Consider the following 20,115-nt stretch of genomic DNA (forward strand, 5'->3'; position numbering starts at 1 on the left):
AACGGCAAGTATCACCTGCCCCTCTTTCCAGGGAAGGCCCGGTGTCCCCCGCTGGCAAGGGTGCCTTCGGGAGGCAGTGTCGACTCCCGGCTCCTTCAGGGACTGCCGAGCTACACACAGTGGCCTCACCACGGGGCATCCCCTTTCCAGGAAGGCATGTGTCCCACGGGTTGATGGCGGCCTGGCCGGTTTCCTCCAACTGAGGACAGACAGCTCTGAAAGAGAGTTCAGTGGGGGAAGCACAGGCTGTGCTGGAGTCTGGGGGAGAGATCGATGGGTCCAATCCTGCTTTCTGCTTCTTCCCTCACAGGTGCTGTTTAGTAAACATCCTGTTCCCTAAACTCTGTGTTCAGGTCTGTTTTCCGAAGAATCCAAGCTACTACAAGTATTTACCAAGCACGGTAAAGACTCCTCTTCTGGCTCTTACTTTCCAGTGGAGAAAACAGATACTAAACACAGAGCTGCATCACGGACACACACACACATGCACAGCATTAGCCAATGTCCAGTCAGCACTTTGACCAAAAACTCTGATCTCTGCACATGGAAGGAGGAGAGGCTACAAGCACCGATATACAACTTATTAAAAACCGGTCACTGTTTCTAATTTTGTTTCTGGGGCGCTCCCAAGGAAGAGGCCTTGAGCTTCCTTAAACGCTGCATTTCTAACCAGGGTGCACCATGGACACGTTTGTTGTTTAAAGCGTGAGTGAGCCTCGGGAAGGAGCTGGACCGCTGACCTCCAAGCTAACATTCTCTCAGGGTCCCTAACCAGGAGCAGCCACAGGAGCAGGGTCTGGCGGAGGGATGAGGGTGGCGGACTTCATCCCCTGACTTGCTCCCTCCTCCTCTCCCGGCGGAGTCAAAGCCTGCCTCCAGCCCCGTCCTGATTCCCATCCTCTCCCTGCTCTGTTCCGAGTCCCACTGACCCCGTTCTGCTTTTCCCAGTCCCTGCAGGCTGTAAGCCCTTGGACGCGCAGCTCCTACAGCAGACATCAGAGCAGCCTCCTTTCTGCAGCCACCTTTTGGGTGTCCTCAGACCCACTCCTGTGTTGCTGCAGGGCTCCTGAGCCCCCAAAGCCCAGTGTGGGTGAGAGCGTTCAGCTCCTTTATCCCCACCAACTGCTGCGAAGTACAAGGGGTGGGAGCTCCTAATGGCCTGGCCAAAGGGGCCGCTCCGTGCGGAACAGAGGATCCCTTCTGCCCAGGGAGAGATGGGGGAACGCAGGGTACGTGCCGTAACGTACACTCCAAAACACCAGTGGCCCCGGAACAACCAGCTGTGATCGGCCTCAGCCATTCCAGACGTTTCCATCCATTCCACGTGAGTGGGGCGTTTTCAGTGCTGGTTTGGGATATCGAGACACTCCTGTTCTTCTCCCCTAAAGCTCAGGGTCTACATCTTCCCATATCAAAAACAAAACAAATTAAAGGAACCCAAGAACGTCTACCTTGCATGTGTTACATCATGTTCTTTTTAGAACATAAACTGTTTTAAAACACAAAAAACTGGCAAAGGTCCATTTTGCCGACAAAACACATTGCAATTAACATACCGTACTGTCCCTTTATTGGGGATAGGTTACAAAGGAGGCAGTGAGAGCCCTAAGAATCCGCTAGTGCTAAGAGAGGTGGTATTGGGGCATTCAAGAAGGTGACGTCGGCACCTTTTGCTGGAGGGAGATCCACCATGAGGGAGAAGAGGCCAGTGGGAGACTCCCCATAAGGAAGGCCCAGAAAGGCTTGGGTGGGTCCCAGGGAGGGGGAGGCAGGAGGCAGCTGTGTATGTGGTCAGCTGGTGGCCATATTGACTGAACCCTCTGGTGGGTCTGCAGGTCCATGTGGACGGAGAGAAAGAGCATCAGGTCATCCCATCAGAGAAACATGAAGCTGAGATAAGCTTCCCAGGACTAGGAGCACCCTGAACCTTCGAAAAGAAAAGAGAGCATACCCTACAGGGTTCTGGAACATCACAGCCATACCTACCCAGAGCAGAACATCCCAGTCTCCCCGGGTCTCAGCCCCCAGCCCTTCTGCAGGGACAAAGCCTCCCAACTCCAGGCCTGTCAGTTCACTGACCCCCCCCCCCACCCCGCCCCCAGAGGTCCTGCCGAGCACCGAGGACTCAGGCTTCCACTGAGATGAGCTGGTTGAGAACTAGCGACATGGCTGACCAGCATGATCGCCCAAATCCCCCACCACCTGGGGCAGCTGCTCTCGCAGACACATGTTTCTACAGACCGTCACCACCTGCAACCCACGTGGAGGGTGTCCTTGCCTAGCAGCCATGCCCCAGAAGAGACAGCAGTGCCCGTAGCTGCCCGGCTGACCTGCGGGGGTTGCCCGCCAGAGCAGACCTTCCGACCTTCCGCCCTCCCGTCCAGGAATCCCCATCACACCAACAACACACTGGTGAAGGTTCTGCACGACAGCCATCGATGCCCACCAGGCCATCCCACTTGGGACCCAGATGCCAGGACCGCAGGTGCTGAAGGAGTCTCCACCCACCTAACAGACACCCCCAACCTATCTGCACATCACCAATGTTTACAGGGATGCTTTGGCCCTAACCAGTGGGCCAACCTCATTAGGAGTGACGCAACGGTTCAGAATGACCAGGCTCGGTGCACACACACAAGGGCCCACAGCTCCGGAAGCGACACTCACAATTCACAGAGTCAACCCCCCCCCCCCAACACCCAACGATGCCTGAATATGCTTGCTTCGCTCATCCATCCATCCATCCATCCATCCACCCACACAGACCGGTGGTGTGCTCGTAAATGCTCAGGAAAATGCTCCCGGAGAAAGGAGGGACAGGCTTCATTTGTGGCTTTTACCTAGCATTCGCAGCTTGACTGCTTCAAGCGACCCGCCTGCTGACACTCAACACGGAACTAGGAACAGATGCGCACCACTCACCATCCCGAGTCGGCACAGGTCACTTCCAGCACACCCCAACGCTTCGCACAAGCCCACATCACGAGGGCACGTCAACCCCCGCCCCCACCCCCGACGCCATGAAAGAGTCACGGACTTGCCCTCTACACACCAACACACACACACAGCTCCACTACCCAAAGAAATACCCTTGGAATGCTCCTGAAACCTTCACACCTTGCGAACAACTTGGATAATTCCTGCAGCTGGTGACGGATAGATACACAGCTGCCGACAATCAGGAAAAGAACCTGAACCCTAAACCACGTGGTCCTGCGACACTGGCCGAGTAACACGCAGCACGCCACACACCGAAGCTCACACGCGCAGGCGCCGTCCACACCCTGCCCCTACGCACGCGCGCCTAATCCTTCCAAATCCGCCGCGACTCGCACCGGACCCCGAGTCACAGGGGGAAACAGTCGCACGTTCCCCACAGTACCCACAGCTAACCGCCAACTGCCCGAGGAGCTGGGCACTCAGCGTCCACACACGACTCTCCGCCCACGCTCACACTCGGCCTCGGCCCCTCCCTCACAAACGCCCTACCGCAGGGCGGTAGAGACCGCACTACCCCACACGTGCGAACACACGTGCCACACTCCCGGCGGACAAGCTCCCGCGGCCCCACCTGTGCTCCGCTCGCCTGGCGGCCCCGCGCCCTCGGAGGGGAACCCCGACGGCCCCTCGCCACCCGCCCACCGCACCCTCCAGGCCCCCGAAGCCCGACCGCCGGGACGCACATCCAGACGCGCGGCCGCCCGGGGCCCCGCTGCCGACGCCGACACGCCCAAGAACCCCCCTCAGAACCGCCGGGTCGAGACGCCGGGGCGCAGACCCCAGACCCGCCGCCCGGGATCAATTTGCCGAGGCCGACACGCCCAAGAACCCGCCTCAGAACCGCCGGGTCGAGATGCCACGGGAAGACCCCAGACCCGCCGCTGCTGCTCGGGACCAAGTTGCCGACGCCGACACGCCCAAGAACCCGCCTCAGAACCGCCGGGTCGAGATGCCACGGGAAGACCCCAGACCCGCCGCTGCTGCTCGGGACCAAGTTGCCGACGCCGACACGCCCAAGAACCCGCCTCAGAACCGCCGGGTCGAGACGCCGGGGCGCAGACCCCAGACCCGCTGCTGCTGCTCGGGACCCCGCTGCCGACGCCGACACGCCCAAGAACCCGCCTCAGAACCACTGGGTCGAGACGCCGGGGCGCAGACCCCAGACCCGCCGCCCGGGACCAATTTACCGAGGCCGACACGCCCAAGAACCCGCCTCAGAACCGCCGGGTCGAGATGCCAGGGGAAGACCCCAGACGTACAGCCGTCCGGGACCCCGCTGCCGACGCCGACTCCCAGAACCGGTCTCAGCCCCGCACGGTCCACACCCGCACACCGCCCGAAACACTCGCGCGCCGGCTCACTGTCGCGGCGGCGGTCGCCGAGCGTCCACGCGGCCGGTTGCTACGTGACACGCGCGCACACAAGCTAAGGCCTTAACACGGCGACCGCAGCTACGCCTAAGCGACTAACAGCGCGCGACCCTGGCCTCGACTTGACGTCACGGTGGCACGAGGCCGCCAGGCAGGGCACCGCCTCCAGCCGGCAGGGCCGTTGAGCCCCGCCCCCACGTACGCGCGCGCGCTCCCCGGCACGCCCCCTCAACGGACGCGGCGGGCACCGGGGGGCGGGTCCAGAGCGCTGCAGCCCCGGCCCCCTGGGCGTGCGCGGGCGGGCAAAGGACACGCAGGGACGCGCCTGGAGGTCCCTGCGGGGTAGGACACCAGGGGACCCTCTCGCGCTGGGAAGCCACTCGGGCGGCTCGAGCTCAGACGGGACGGACTCTTTATGGCCGTCCAGCCGTGGAGCCGGCGCCTGTGAAGCCAGCACTGGCGATTGTAACACCGCACACGTGCGCTCCGCGCCCTCTGACGCGGCCTTCCCACCGAGTCAGGGACCAGGTGCACCTGCAGCCCCACGGCCTCCGGTGGGGCCACGGCCGCCCTCGGCCCGGACCGCCCGTCCCTCTTCTCGTCCCCGCCTTTCCACAAGTGCTGTGCCCCTTGGACGCCCGAGCCCGAAGGTTCCATGAAGGAACAGATCAGACGGAGAAAGCAGACCTGGGGAACACTCCAAGGGCCCCCTCCCTCCCCGCCTCCTTTCCCAGAGTTTCCCGAACGCACTGCCTGTGCCGGGTTAGGTTCCTTAGTGTAGCTGCTGATACACGGGCTGCTCAGTACGTGGGATGCACGGACGTCTCCTTAGAGGCTTGTGCTCTGCCTTTGATCCTGCTGGACAGATGCAGTCACACAGCTGGGCTGGGAACGATTTGCCCTCCCCTCCCTCCTTTTCAAAACAGCGAAGAATTTCAACTGATTTTTTGAAAAAGACTCAACTTCTTGACCAGATTTTGTAGTATTCTTGGGAGAAGCTGCAACCTCCACAACCTCTTCGTGGCCAGTTGCCACCTTCGTGCTATTTCTCAGCCACAGCAGAACGATGAAACCTCGCACGGCACACCCCCAAGTGCACGGGCTGCAGACTCCAAGAGACACAAGCATGATATCCCCCACTCTGCTAACGTCCTTGCTTGTGTGGAAGGCCACCCCTCTTCTGAGGCCTGTGATCCGTGTCCAGAGATGGGTTTGTCTCAGAAGTTAATGCAGGAACGGCCAGAGATCAGGGTCTAAAGGAATGCTCTTACTCCCTCCTAGGACCAGTCTTCCCAAGTTACATTTGGGCTAATTTGATGCCATCTACGTCTGGACGCTAGATTTCGAAGTGTTCGAAAATGATTGCAGAATTGGGACCAGAGAATTTTTCTGCAGTGTAATCTTTTATCAGTGGCCCTGAGAAGGGTCACTCAAGTCCTACCTCTGAGCCATGAGTGAAAATCTTAGCAATAACTGGTTGACTGAGTGGACAAAGGGAGCAAACAAGAAGGAGCCTGCTTTCACGAGTGCCTGAGTACATGTTGCCTCAAAACTCTCTAAAACAAAGCTGTTGCTTGAAACCCATTTCAGCCTTCCCCTGATAAAAGCTCAAGTCTTGAGAAATGTCTCCAAGTTGTTCACTTTTTCAATGCCCAGCAGGGATGTTTGCAATAAAGTTCACTATGATTTGCTTGAATGGCTCTCAGCTCATCTCCCCAGCTCACGTCCAGGAAGCGTGCTCAGAGCAGCTGCCAGAGAGAACACAAAGATGGGTACCAGTGGAGAGTCCCTTCCACACTGCAAGTGGGAGAAGCCTGGGGAATGCCCTGAAGGGCTGCACCGTGGAGCTCACCTGCTTTGGGTGGCTGGTCCTACACTCCAGAAGTGCTAATATAAATAATCCCTGGGCCCTGTCAGGGTGGGAGTTGGGAGAAAACTTAGAAACTGTGTGGAGATTGGAGAGGAATTGGGAAATGACTCTCCTACATGACCATAGTACGGAGCAGGGGTAGGGGGAGGAACTCCAGGTCCTGAACTCAAAGTCCAGTGCCTTTCCGCATCAGGGTGTCCACTGTTCAGTTTCCACACAGTGGTGGCCTTTGGAGTCAACTTTTCCTCAAGGGGGCAAGGAATTGTTTCAGTGCCTTAACCAGGAGTCTTTTTCAGTGTATGTTCAGTGTGGAGCCATCCTTCTAAACCTCCCTTTCCTTCCCCAACACCCTGCCATCCTAGGAGCTGCACTGCTGTGATAGCAGGAGTGAAGCAGGTCTCCCAAGAGATTGGTGACAACCACTGAGGTTCTTAACCCTCGTCACCCTTGGCCAATTTCCTAACAGTCCTCTCTTCTGACAACACAAAAGTCCAATGCTCTTTCATATCATTTTGAACCTTCCCAGTAAACTGGTGTTGATGTGCAATTTGAAAAGAAGAATCAAACAAGACTTTAAAGAGGTGCTCCCATGATTCTCATGCAGATGGGGCCACATGCACTGATGAGCATGGATTCCAAAGAACAAGGGTCTCTCATGCAGACAGGAAATACACAACCCCGTGCGCAGGGCTTCCAGGCTAGCAATGGCCAATTAGGACTTAGAGGAAGCTGGTTGTGTGAATGGGGGTTGGACGTCAGGGATAGATTACAGGTGCACATCCATTTCATGGGGATTGATTTTAACCCCTAGGAAAACCAGGACTGTAGGATGTTAGGGAGGGGAAGGTTTCCTAACCCTTACTTCTGTCCTTAGTCCCATTAATTCCAGATACTCAATTCTGTATATTTGGCGCCTCCAAATTCCATATCACCCAAAGAGCCTATAGACACTGTGTGTGTGTGTGTGTGTGTGTACACATGCGTGCGCAGGCAAATGATTTTGTGGGTGAGCCAAGATAGCACTCTTTTTTTTTTTTCAAAGTAGCACTCTTGAGTCTCCTAATCCAAGTTCTCTTTCTCACAGGGTGACTAATATTAGCTGAATATATTACACTGTTTGGGTAGAGATGCCATCTAAAGTACAGAACCCCAGCTAAATGCAAAATTCAAATCAACTGGGAACAAATTTCCATTAAAAGCTATATCCAAAATATTGCATGGGACACAATTATTCTAAAAGCTGATCCCTATTATCTGAAATTCTAACTCACCTGAGCATCCATTATTTCATATGCTAAATCCAGCCACCCTATTCTACAGGGTCCTTGAAATGTAAAGGACTGTAGAACTACATGTTCCCAGAATCCAGTCTCCAGAAATAAGGACAGGAGCCACAGTATCAGCATAAAGTCAATCACTGGGCACACTCACACATATTTTGGAATATGTGTCAACTTTTAGCCAGAGAAAAAAATACAAGCATTTTTTGAAAATGAAAATAGCTGACATGTACTCTTAGTTGCATAATCCGTCTCTCTGAAGATTTGAACGTCACAGATAACACTGGTTTCCTGCGAGAAAGGGGCTTGGTGCCCAGGAGTAAGAGGTGGGAGGAAGAGTCATCACTGCATATTCCTTTATGTCCTTTGACATTGAACCACACAAAGCTATTGATTCTTTGAGATATTCCACTAAAAGAAGGAGAAATGTTAACAGTCAATGTTGAATGACAGCACAGGATGCTGGGAAACAAAAAGTAGTGATTTCTGGTCCTGCATGTGTAGGCTGCACGACCTTTGTCTGATAGGCTGGGGCTTTCCAGCAGAGGAGAGCATTAGTAAGGCTCATCCTGCTTGAGGCTGAGCAGCCTCCAGCGCCGGAGGGCGGCGAGGACAGAAGGACCCATGTGCAAGCACGCACGCAGGATCTGCTGAGACCATGCTAATTTGGAAGCTGAGTTCCATGTGGCCTTCAGGACCCATGTGTTCATCAGAATACATGTTCTGAATCTTGTTCAGAAAGTCCGGCCTCGGTTGAAGTGAGTCAAGAGCCAGGTGGGAAGCAGAGTGGGTTGAGGGACGCAAACTCAGCCGATGGATGAAAAGGGAAGCAAAGGACCACCGAGTAACACCTCGGTGCTCGGAATCTGAGCAACTTGTATAAATTGCCTCAAAAGGCACACAGCAATTGTGTTGCCCCTGTGTCATTTGAGAGGGACTTGTGGTCCTTGCCTACCTGCCAGAGCCCTCAGGGAATGTCTCCCCACCCCCACCCAGGGCCCTGGCCCTCGGCCCCTCCCCCGCTGCAGAATGTCAGGAGCCCTACATTCTGTCCCTGTTTACATTCAAACTTTTCCCTCCTTAATTGGATCTTGAGCATCTGCTGGAGCAGGTCGCTGTCTGGGACCTGGACTCGACGTTTCTCATTGTGGTGGCTGCAGGGTAGCAGTGGTCCCTGCCCGAGCCTGCGGGGATGGCTTCAGAAGGAGGTAAGCCTGTGGGTTGGGCAGGTGTGTCTGCGTGCCTGCCATCCCTCAAATCCGTGGGATTCAAATGTGACACTTGGACAGGGGCACATGGGGGCGGGGGTGGGTGTTGAGTAGGGAAAGAGGGTGGGGGCCAAGGACAGCTCATCTGGGAGGCTGGGAGCCCGTGGAAACCTGCAAGGACCCTGGGGAGGAGGCCGGGTCGAGACCTCGTAGGGGAAACGCCCTGGGTGTGGAGAACGGATGGAGGCAGGCACACTGCGTGTCTCTGAGTCACACACCACTTTGACAGTTTGTAGGAGAGGTGGCACCGTGTCATGGTGGTGGCACAGGCAGGGTCCCAGGGAAAGGACAGCCGGGTGTGGTATTCCTCAGACACCTGGACCTCCCCCACCATAGCCTCCAAGGGACTTGACTGCAGATTCTGGGTCTCCATAGTGCCTGATAGGGATGTGGGGGGAGATGGTCTGAGCCAGGACGTGGTTCAGTGGCGCGGTCTTATGGCCAGTGTCCTCCCCGGGAGCGGGGCTGGAAGTTCCTCTAACACCCCCGGCCCAGGACTTCCACTCCTTCCAGCCCAGAGCTGACTTCTCCCCAGCCCAGGTGACCCTTTTCGTAGATTCAGCAGGGACAGGGCATCCGGTGGCCTCAACCAAGGTAGGCCTTGGGTTCCTCAGCTGTTCTGGGTCCCTCTTCCTCTTGAGGACGTGCGGTCCTTCCACCTGCTTCATCTTGTCCAGTGTTTCCTGGCCAACCCTCAGCCCTGGGAGCCACCTTTGAGGTGAAGAGTCTGCTTGTATTCCTCGTCCCTGTGCCGTGGATGGGGAACAGAGTGTAGTGTGGTTGGGTGTCCCAAGCAGCATCTGTGAAAGCTGAGTCCTCCTTACAGGGGGTAGGAGGGGAGCCTGGACGGGAGGACCATCTTCTCTGGTTGTATCACATGTCGTGGGACACCTGTTGATCAGTTAGATGTGCAGGTGTGTCCCTTGTCCTCCCGAACGAGGACCTGCATGGGTTCTTCATGAACAGGCACAGGATCCAGCCCCTTTTCCTTCTGGCACTGGGCTCATGCTGGGCTCCTCGTGTGTCTTCACTTTCACTGTTGGAGCTGGAAGGGGAAGACCACAGAAGCCTGCATTCCCACAACCAGTCCCACGTGACCCAGCTCCAGAGTCCCCCCACCCCAACAGCCCCGCTGCCCCCTCTGCATTGCCCTTTGCTAATCTTCTGTAGCCACCGTGGCTGCGAGTGACAGGAACCAGGGAACGTGATGCCCGCCTCACACTCTCCCAGGATCCGAGCTGCTGAGCGGTGGCAGAACCTGGCCCGTGATGCGTGTGGGATGTGGGGGTTCCTAAGACAGGGTTACGTGGGGGCTTGGAGGCCGCGTTTATAGGGAGAAAGATATTACAAGCGTTTGTTTTCTTATGTTAGGACGGGAAGAAAGGGAGGGAATTATACTGTCGGGCATTGGGGGTCTGAGCAGGAGAGGGGCTCAAATGGTTTAGACGCTGCCCGTTCACAAAGGCCCTTCAGGTGACTCGGACGTACCTGGGAGCAGAACCCAAGCTGCCTGGGAGCCGGCCGAGGGCATTTCCCACAGGGCAGATGTCCACCCAGCCCCTCGTCCAGGAGGACAGCCCGTGAGGATGGAGGGTGGTGTCTGGGGTCCTGGGGAGGTTCCCAGAGTCAGTGCTGGCCAAGGCTGCCTCTTCCAGGCAGGCAGGCTGTCTTGTTGAGAAGGGCGGGGACAGTAATTGTCGTCTGGAGGCCAGAGCATGGAAGTCACTCCAGGACACTTGCAAACCGCACCTTTTCCTGTAAGTGTCCCTCCCGTGTTGCGATTCCCCACCCCCCTCCCTAGTGAGCACAGGGGCCCAGGATCCTGCGTCCTGGCTGCGATTCTCCGACTCGATCCGGCCCTTCCCTTCTGTCCACAGCATCTCCAGTGCTGGGACCGCATGTGGCCATGGACCCAGAGGCCTCCGTGTCTTCTTTGACGGCACAGCCGTTTCCTCCACCTGCTGCTGGCGCCTCGCACTGGTCACCCCGGGGGCAGCACTCGCCGCCCCACGTGACCCCGCCATTCACGCCTTGCAGCCCCGTGGTGCTGCCCACTTTCTGCAGGACACCGCTGGTGGCAGGAGATGCCGTCCATGGCCCAGCTGGGACCCGGGCCTGTAACGTCATCGTCCAGGTCAGGTCAGAGTGGGGGCCCGCAGATGCCCCCCAGACTCAGACCGTCGTCCTCACCCAGGCCCCTGTTCACTGGAGTCCTCCCGGGGCCCTCTGTGGGGGTGCTGCGTGTCCCACACCCCTGTTCCTGGCAACGTCGGCAGCGGAGAGCAGCGTGTCCGCCCCAGCCGTCGGGGGCACCTGGGCCGGCAAGGGAGGCTCCACCCCAGGCCTTCGGCCTCAGGCTCCCCCCCTGGCTGTCCGGCTGGCCCCCATGGTGCCCCCAGTGACCGCAGGGCCGCAGCCCCCCGCAGCTGCCAGGGAGGGCAGCCTGGCCAGTGGCCCCGCCAAGGCCTCGCCCGCGGACTCCTGTAGCCCCAAGAGTGTGTACGAGAACTTCAGGCGCTGGCAGTGCTTCAAGGTCCTGGCCCGCAGGCACCTCCCGCAGAGCCCCGACGCCGAAGCCCTCTCCTGCTTTCTCATGTGAGCGCCTTCTGCCCCCCGCTGCCCTCAGCCAGGATCCTGGGGTGTGCCCAGGGCGGGGGCCTCAGGGTGAGGAGAGGAGGGTGTGAGCCAGTGCCGCTCTGGGAAGGCAGTGCGGCGCGGGTCCTCTGGGGTCCCCCCCCCGGACATGGGGTGACGGCACTTCCAGCAGGGGACCGGGGGACCGGCTCACTGCCTGGCACGGCACGCTCAGTATCGTCAGTATGGAACGCAGGGTCCGGGGGCAAAGAGCTCCCTGATCCAGGTGCGGGTGGGTGGTCAGCCTGGAGCCCAGGGCCCGGGGCTGCCCAGTGTGAGGCAGTGACAGTGTTCGCCTGGAGGGGGCTGGTTTGCATGGCCAGACACCGCCTGTCACCTGCCAGCACTGAGTCACGCTGGGCGGGGGACACGTGCTGCACAGGGCGGGAGTGGGGCAGGGTGGGGGCCACCAGGCCGCAGCCACCGCCTGACCCCGAGGGCTTGCAGCCCGGTGCTTCGGTCCCTGGCCCGCCTGAAGCCCACCATGACGCTGGAGGAGGGAGTGTGGCGGGCCGTGCAGGAGTGGCAGTGCAGAAGCAACTTTGACCGGGTCATCTACTACGAGATGGCAGGAAAGTGAGTCAGGGTCCCAGCCCCAGCTGGTGGGCGTGAGGCCGGGCTGAGCACAGGGTCCTCCTCACCTACCTGCCCAGGCTTCAACCCCAACCTGATCGACACCCACCCCTGCCTCCATGTGAAGGTCTCAGGATGGGGGCTGAACCTGCAACCCCAGGGGAGGTGGGACCCCCGCTGTGGCTGGGCCGGGCCGGATCGGCCAGCCTGCTGCCTCCTGGGGGGCCAGGACCATGGCTGCCGCTGCCGGGCACTGCCTCTTCCGGTCCCCCCACGGCCTCCGCCTTTGCTGGGCTCCACGGCCGGGCCCCTCCTCAGTGTGGCCTGGGTCTCCTCACCCCCAGGTTCATGGAGTTTGAGGCAGAGGAGGAGATACAGATTCAGAAGCTGCAGTGGGTGAAGGTGGCCCAGGGCCCATCTGCTCCAGCCCCACCCAAGCCTGGAACCCAGGGGTCCCCAGCCCTGGAGGGGGGCCGGCAGCCAGGTACAGCACCCGCATTCCCAAGGGAGCTGGCGGCCGAAGGCAGTGGGGCCTAGGGAAGGCCGCTGTCCCCAGTCCTGTCTCTCCTCCTTCACGTGGGCCTTGGTCTTTCAACCAAACCAGCCGCAGAGAGCCTGGGGTCGTAGCTGCCCTTTGTCACCGTGAGATATTGACCTGGCCAAGTTGGTGACTACTCTCCCACCTCCCTGTCAAGGGACCCAACGAAACTGCCTGGAAAGCGGGCTGCGGGGGGAGACCCTTGGAGAATCGGTGGGTCCTCTGTTGCTCACAGGAGACACTATTAGGTGCTCCTCCCCTCGGCTCCCCCGTCCCAGGGTGCCTGTGGCTTCAGGTGGCCCCGACCCAGCCCCACCGACATCAGTGTCCCCCAAACCCTGCCCTCTCCACAAGCAAGCTGGAGCCCCTCTCACCTCCTCCCTCGTTCCCTCTCTGCCTCAGCCTGCATTCCCAGGAAGGCCGGCTCCAGGGCCCAGCCACCCTGCCCGCAGCCACACAGACCCCCGCAGCCCAAGGCACCCAAGGAGATCCCCCCTGAGGCTGTGAGAGAGTACGTGGACATCATGGAGGGGCTGCTGGGGCCTGCCTGCTCAGCCCCGGGGGCGCTAGCGGGTGAATGGGAACAGGACGGAGAGGAGCCACAGCAGGACGAGGACGCCATCTACCTGGACCTGGGTCTTCTCAGCTACATTGACAAGCTGTGTTCCCAGGAAGACTTCATCACCAAGGTGGGCTGGCCCACAGCCTGGCGTCTGGAAGATCCCAGGCATTGCCACTCCGACACCCGGAGTGGGGCTGTGCCTAGGCCTTTGGGATCAAGCTCTGTTCCTCGTTCCTGAGCTGTGTGTGCAGGCACGTGTGTGTGCACGTGTGTGTACTTGCGTGCATGTGCTTATGAGCATGTGTGTACTTGCGTGCATGTACGTACATGCAAGGGTTTGTATGTGTGTGTATTTGAATGAATGTGCTTATGTGCATGTGCGTGTGGGTACTTGCGTGCATGCATGTGTGTATACTTGTGTGCATATGCGTCCATTTATGTGTGTGCATGGGCGTGTACTTGAGTGCATGTACATACATGCAAGTGTTTGTGTGTGTACTTGTGTGAACGTGCTTACGTGCATGTGTGTGTGCCTGCGTGTAGGGTGCATGTGTGTGTGCTCTTGTGTGCATGTACATACATGTATGTGAGTGCATGTGCGTGTACTTGTGTGAATGTGCTTACGTGCACGTGTGTGTGCCTGCATGTAGTGTGCGTGTGTGTACTTGTGTGCATGAACGTACATGCAAGGGTTTGTTTGTATGTGTACTTGAGTGAATGTGCTTAGGTGCATGTGTATCTGCCTGTGTGTGTGTGCATGTGTGTACTTGTGTGCATGTACGTACATGCAAGGGTTTGTTTGTATGTGTACTTGTGTGAATGTGCTTATGTGCATGTGTGTGCCTGCGTGTAGTGTGCTTGCGGGTACTTGTGTGTATGCATATGTGTATACTTGTGTGTTTGTGCGTCTATGTATGTGTGTGCATGTGCGTGTACTTGAGTGTGTGTACATACATGCAAGTGTTTGTATGTGTGTGTACTTGAGTGAACGTGCTTACATACATGTGTGTGTGCCTGTGTGTGTGTGCATGTGTGTACTTGGGTGCATGAACGTACATGCAAGGGTTTGTATGTCTGTGTACTTGTGTGACTGTGGTTACGTGCATGTAAGTGTGCCTGCGTGTAGGGTGCACCTGTGTGTACGTGTGTGCGTGTGCGTCCATGCATGTGTTTGTGCCTATGTGTAGTGTGCCTGTGTGGGTACTTGTGTACATGAATGTGTGTGTACTTGTGTGTGTGTGCACATGTGCAGGTGTGGGTGAGCCTGTGTGGGTGTCTGTGTGTGGCCTGTGTGTATGTGTACGTGCATGTCTGTGTGTGCATGCATATGTTTGTGAGGATATGTTGGTGTCTACCATTTGAATGCTTCTGTGTCTCTGTGTGGGCACATATGTGTTGGGGGGGTGTGTGCATATGCGTTTGTGTGTCTTTTTTATGTGTGTATGTATGTATGTATAGGCTTTCTCTCTGTGTATGCGTGTGTGAAATTGTGTTGTCTGCATGTGTGCCTGTGTGTGCATGTGTGTGCGTGCGTGTGCGCCTGTCTGCGTGTGCGTGCAGCCAGTGACCATGATGGTTCAAACATCCTGCCTTGTGCAGAAGGCGGGGTGGGGCTTCACGTTACCACTTTCCCTCCGGGTCCTCCTTGGCTCACAGGTGCCCCCTGCCAAGGTGCCCACAGCCTGTTCCTTCTGTCCCAGGTGGAGGCAGTCCTTCACCCGCGATTCCTGGCAGAACTGCTTTCTTCAGAACCACAGCTGGATCTTTTGGCCCTCGCTGAGCAATTGGAGCAGGAGGAAGGACTCTCCCTTGCAGAGGTGAGCAGGGCAAAGAGAGACGCAGGAGAGGACCTGAGCCAGGGGAGGGAGGGGACCCAGGTGAGCCAGGGGAAGGGGGGGCACTCAGTACAGAGGCACACGTGACGCGGTCCCCCGCTCCCCTGCCTAGGAGGCATGGCACTGGGGAGGCGAGCTCCAGGGCAGGTACTGAGCAGAGAATGGCATCTACAGGATGGGGAGCCTGGGGAGGGAGGGAGGGACTCAGGGGGATATCAGGAGAGCCAGGGCCTCACGGGCCACCCGTCCCCTCCTCCCACCCCCCCCCCTCCGCCCCCCATGCCACCGTCCCACCTCCCCTCTCACACTCCCGTGCTGGCCAGTCACCGTCACCTCCCTCCTCCCAGCTGGTAGAGAAGAGACTGGTGGCCTTGGCGGTGGAGGACGGTGTGCCCACAACCCCGAGTCACTGTGCAGCGACACTGGACTCCGGGCCCGAGGGTGAGGCCAGGGCCCGGCCAGGGGTCAGCCGTGAGGCCTGCCCAGCAGAGAGCGAGTGCCAGGACCTCCGGAGGCATAGCCGGGCACACGCGCACCCGTGCAGACCCAGATCCTTTGCCGCGTCTCCAGGACAACAGGAGCTGCCTGCCCTCCGGGCTGGCGGGCTCTCCTCTCCTCCCCAGGGGCCAGGGCGCACCCCTCCTCGGCCGGACCCCAGGGATGCCCCCGTGTTCAGAGAGGCCCCCCCTGCTAGGGAGCCTGGCAGGCCAGCAGATGGGTCCAGTGAGGACGAGGAGGAGCTGCCCAGCCTGGCCTTCCTCCTGGCCTCTCGGCACAGCCTGCTGCCCTGGGGGCTCTCCCAGTGTCCTGCTCCTGCCCCGGGCCTCCCCAGCCCTGGAGGGCGCGGGCCGCGGGGAGCTCCCCAGGCCCCCGCTGCTCAGAGAATAGGCCGCGGCCCAGCCGCTCCCCCAGCTGCCAAGTCCAGAAAGCGGGCTCTGTGTGCGGGTCTGGCCGCTGCCGGCAAGACGCCCCTCGCAGGGGCCAGCCTCAGGGGCTCGGTGCGGGCCTTGGCCGTGGGGCTGCTTCGGCCCTCTCTGCCTCCAAAGAGAAGGTGTGGCTCCTTTGTCCCAGGGAGGAGGAAAAAGCAGCACTGCAGCCCGTAGGGAGCCCTGGGCCCACCCTTCAGTGCTGATCCTGGCTGGGGGGAGAGGGGGAGGGCACGACTGCGGGCGGGGTGGCAGCAGCCCCCAGGGGCGCTGCGTGTACGTGGGAATAAAGATGGTTTTGCTGGGAAATGCGTCTGGGCCGCTGCATGGAGATGCCCTGGCCGGAGGGAAGGGGTCTGAGAGGGGCCTCCAGGGGCTTGCGGTCACCATGTGCGTCCCTGAACATCCAGGGATGGGCGCCCTCTGCACCACAACCATCTTCCAGAGTGCAGTCTGCAGTCAGCCCTGTCTTCTCCGGGAGCTGCCCTCTGCCTCCCTGCGGCGTCCAGCCATGGGGCTGAGCTGGGGCGGGGAGGGGGGGGTTTGGGGGGAGGCTACATCCTCCTTGGCTCCTCCAAGGCTCCCTGTGTGGGCCTGAGGGAGGGCAGAAGGCCTGGCCTCAGGGGACAGGCTCTGGGGCTCTGGCCTCCTGGTATGAGGAGCATCTTCGAGTCCCAGTGGGACCGTTGAAATATGAGGGATGGGGGGGTCCTCTTCATCCCCGTGAGGATGGACTCGGGGAAAGCACGAGGCGGGACTCGGGGGCCACCAGCCGGGGTGTGCGTGTGCTGTCCCAGGCGGCACCTCCCGGTCAGCTCACTGGGCCTCCACAGGGAGCCTGGAGGGAGCCAGGCTTCACCGTTTTCTGAGGACCGTGGGCTCCGGGAGGCCAGGGGATGAGGGCAGTCACGGGCGCCAGGGCGGCTGCCACACAGCGTTGGCTCCAGAGTCCTCCTCCTGCTCCCCTAAGAAGAAACCCCTCAAAGTAGCCATGGAGTCGTGGGGAACTCCCTCGCATCCAGGTGCACGCCTGTCCCCACTGATGACGGTGTCATGTCTTCTGATGGCACCCGGGCAGTCGGGCTCCCTGCGGCCCCCCTGTCCTGGCTGCACGTTTGTTCTTCATTCCGAGCTGCGGGGTGTCCTACAGGTCACTGTGCGCTGGGCGGGAAGGGGGAGAGCAGGCTGGTTTGGGGAATCCTGGCCAGGGTGCCCCCATGCTCCCCAAACGCTGATCTTGGGGAGGCCTGCCCGCACCCATGCCTCCATCGGTCATCAGCCATCACTGGGCACGGGTGTCTTAGGGGGCTCCGGCAGAGAAAGATGGTGTCCGTGGCCAGTGGTTAGGACAGACAGTGCTGAGCCATCCCCGGAACCCCTACAAGCATTTGCTCTGGAGATTCTGGGCCGGGAATCAGAGGGCTCGGAAAGTCCCCACTTGTGGTCCCCACGACCTACTTGACGGGACCCTTCCTCCAGATGAGCTGGCACGAGTCCCCACAGCCTCGCAGGTCTCCTGGGAGGCCCTGGACGTGACTCACGGAGTCTGAGGGCCCGTCCGTCTGGGATGCCTGCGTGCCAGCCTGGGCTCTCTCTCGGTGCTCATTTTAGCAAAATATCTTGCGATTAAGCTGGGCTGTGTGAGGGTTCATTTTCCCTACTTCACCGCAGTCTCTGAAGGCCAGTCTCCACCCTCCTCCCATAGTCTGTCCTTTGGAACGTCCTTTGTCGTGGTTCGTTCCGAAGATCATGCTTCAGGGCCGTGTATTGTGTGAATTCGTACAAAGTGCATGGACATTAAAAGATGTTTTCCAACCACAAACTAAAGAGGCATCCCCAATTGTAAGGCTCCTAATTTATTTACTCGGGGGGTGGTCATTGTTAATTGCTCTTCCTGCACAGTCTGTTAATGAAACTGGCCAGATGCTGATGTTCTCATCCTTCATAATGTAGAGAAGGAGAGCCCCCAAGGCACTAGTCACACAATGGTATGTCACTGTCACCAGCCTGATGTCATCAGAACCAGGACATCAGATCATCAGAACAGGTCTGTGCTGGACACAGACCATACCCTAGGTGATGCTAGGAGATTCCTCTGGGATTCTAAACGAGCCGACAAGGGTCCATAGATCCCAGATGGCCTGCATTCACACTACCTGCTTATTTTCCATTTTAGAAAAAGGGGTAATTTCAGTAGGAATGTTTCAAGCTTATAGAAAAAATGAAAAAAATGCAATAGAAACCACAATAGACAACACCTAGATATAGGCAACGTTAGCATTTTGACAAATTTCTCTAGCCTAATTATAAAATAAAAACTGTTTTTAGACATTCACATGAAATACAATTCACTCATTTGAAGTGTACAGTTTTATGGCTTTCAGCTTGTTTATAGAATTTGTAACCGTTACCACAATAAATTATAGAACGTTTCATCAGCCCCAAAAGAAATCCTGTACCCTCTCGCCGTCCCCCTGTCTTCCCATGTGGACATCAGGCCTAAGCACCCATTCATTCCTTTGTCTCTATACATTCCCACATTCTGCACTTCTGTATGAATGGGATTATATGATAATCCTTTTATGTCTGCTTTCTTTTACGTAGAATAAGGTTTCCATGTTTCACTCGTGTTTGCACATTTTCAATAATATCCCATTGTGTGGATGTACTACTGTCTGTTAAATCCATGGATTAGTTGCCAAACATTTGGGTTGTTTCTACTTTTGGCTAATACGAATAATTCTGTGAACTTTTGTGTGGATGCATGTTTCGTTTCTCATGGCTATATATCTAAAAGTGGAACGGCTGGATTGTTTGAAATCTCTATATTCAACCTTTTCAGAAACTGTTGGACTGTTTCCAAAGTGCCTGCACCATTTTGTATGTTTGCACTAGCAGTGTATTAGGATTCTACGTTCTCTCCACATTCTAGCCAATGCTTCCTACCATCTAGTTTGTTTGTTTTTTGTTTTTGTTTTTGTTTGTTTTTGCTAATGGTCATTCTTGTGGTTCTGAAGTGGGCTTTCAGTGTCGTTTTGGATTGCATTTCCCTGATGTTGAGCATCTTATGTGCTTACTGGCCATTTCTGTAACTTCTTTGGAGTGATATATATTTATCCTTTGCCCATTCTTCATTGGTTTATTTGTCCTTTATTATTGAGTTGTAAGAGTTCTTTATATATTCTAGATAAAATCTTTTATTCAGAGATGATTTGCAAAAATATTCTCCCATTCTGCAGGCTGTTTATTAGTTTGTCAATAGAGTTCTTTGCAGTAAAAAGGTATTTAATTTTGATGAAGTCCAATGTATGTATTTTTTCTTCTGTTGTTTGTGCCATTTTGCCAGACCTAAAAATATGTTGACTGACCCTATGTTGTGAATATTTATGCCTCTGTTTTCTACCTTTTTAAAATCATTTAACCATTTGAAGTATACAGTTCAGTAGTGTTAAGTATATTCACATTGCTGTGCAAGAGATCTCTAGAATGTTTTCATCTTCTAGTTCTGAAACTCTGTACACATTAAACACTAGTCCTCCCTCCCCCTTCCCCAGACTTGGGCAACCCACCTTTCCACTTTCTCTTTCTATGATTTTGACTACTTTAGATACTTCATATGAGTGATTAGGGAATCATACAATATTTTTTCTTTTGTGACAGGTTTATTTTAATCAGCATAATGTTCAAGAGGAAAAAGAATCTCTTGTGGTTTGTTTACCTCTCTCCTTGATTCGCCTCTTTTCCCATATGTTCATCTCTTTTCTTTCTTAAGTTCCACATATAAATGAAATAATATGGTATTGTCTTTCTCTGATTGACTTATTTTGCTCAGCATAATACATTCTAGCTCCATCCACGTTGCTGCAAATGGCAAGATTTCATTCTTTTCATGGCTGAGTAATATTCCATTGTATATTTATACTACATCTTCTTTATCCATTCATCAGTTGATGGACATTTGGGCTCTCTCCACAGCTTGGTTATTGTTGATAATGCTGATATAAATATTATGGTGTATATACCCCTTCAAATCTGCATTTCTGTACCCTTAGTTAAATACCTAGTAGTATAATTGCTGTATCATAAGGTAGTTCTATTTTTAGTTTTGAGGAACGTCCATACTGTTCTCCAGAGTGGCTGTACCAGTTTGCATTCCCACCAACAGTGCAACAGGGTTCATCTTTCTCCACCTCCTCACCAACATCTGTTGTTTCTTGCGTTGTTAATTTTAGCCATTCTAACAGATGTTAGGTGGTATC

The 20,115-nt window shown here is 56.5% G+C and overlaps 1 protein-coding gene and 1 long non-coding RNA gene across 2 annotated transcripts; both read left to right on the forward strand.

The window, feature by feature from the left end:
- The first annotated feature begins 4,718 nt into the window (after positions 1–4,718).
- Positions 4,719–6,066, forward strand: LOC109261857 (uncharacterized). Its single transcript, XR_002077546.2, has 2 exons — positions 4,719–4,898; positions 5,327–6,066. It is a non-coding gene; the product is annotated as an uncharacterized LOC109261857 (long non-coding RNA).
- Positions 6,067–8,383: 2,317 nt separating this feature from the next.
- On the forward strand, positions 8,384–16,135 carry LOC109257916 (NUT family member 2G-like). The gene is made up of 7 exons (XM_053908623.1): positions 8,384–8,728; positions 10,666–11,383; positions 11,870–11,998; positions 12,340–12,479; positions 12,936–13,222; positions 14,796–14,912; positions 15,278–16,135. Exons 1-7 carry the CDS (start codon positions 8,713–8,715, stop codon positions 16,031–16,033), a joined length of 2,163 nt encoding a protein of 720 aa, XP_053764598.1. The 5' UTR covers positions 8,384–8,712; the 3' UTR covers positions 16,034–16,135.
- The last annotated feature ends 3,980 nt before the right edge of the window (positions 16,136–20,115 follow it).

Source organism: Panthera pardus, unplaced genomic scaffold, assembly GCF_024362965.1.
Source record: "Panthera pardus isolate Hobbes unplaced genomic scaffold, ASM2436296v1 HiC_scaffold_20, whole genome shotgun sequence".
NCBI classification, from domain to species: Eukaryota; Metazoa; Chordata; class Mammalia; order Carnivora; family Felidae; genus Panthera; species Panthera pardus.

What these genes read in the sequence shown, in the direction of transcription:
- LOC109257916 (XM_053908623.1), top strand. An exon ending in TACTACGAGATGGCAGGAAA is followed by an intron (nt 11,999 to 12,339) that starts GTGAGTCAGGGT and finishes CCTCACCCCCAG; the next exon opens with GTTCATGGAGTTTGAGGCAG. An exon ending in GGAGGGGGGCCGGCAGCCAG is followed by an intron (nt 12,480 to 12,935) that starts GTACAGCACCCG and finishes TCTCTGCCTCAG; the next exon opens with CCTGCATTCCCAGGAAGGCC.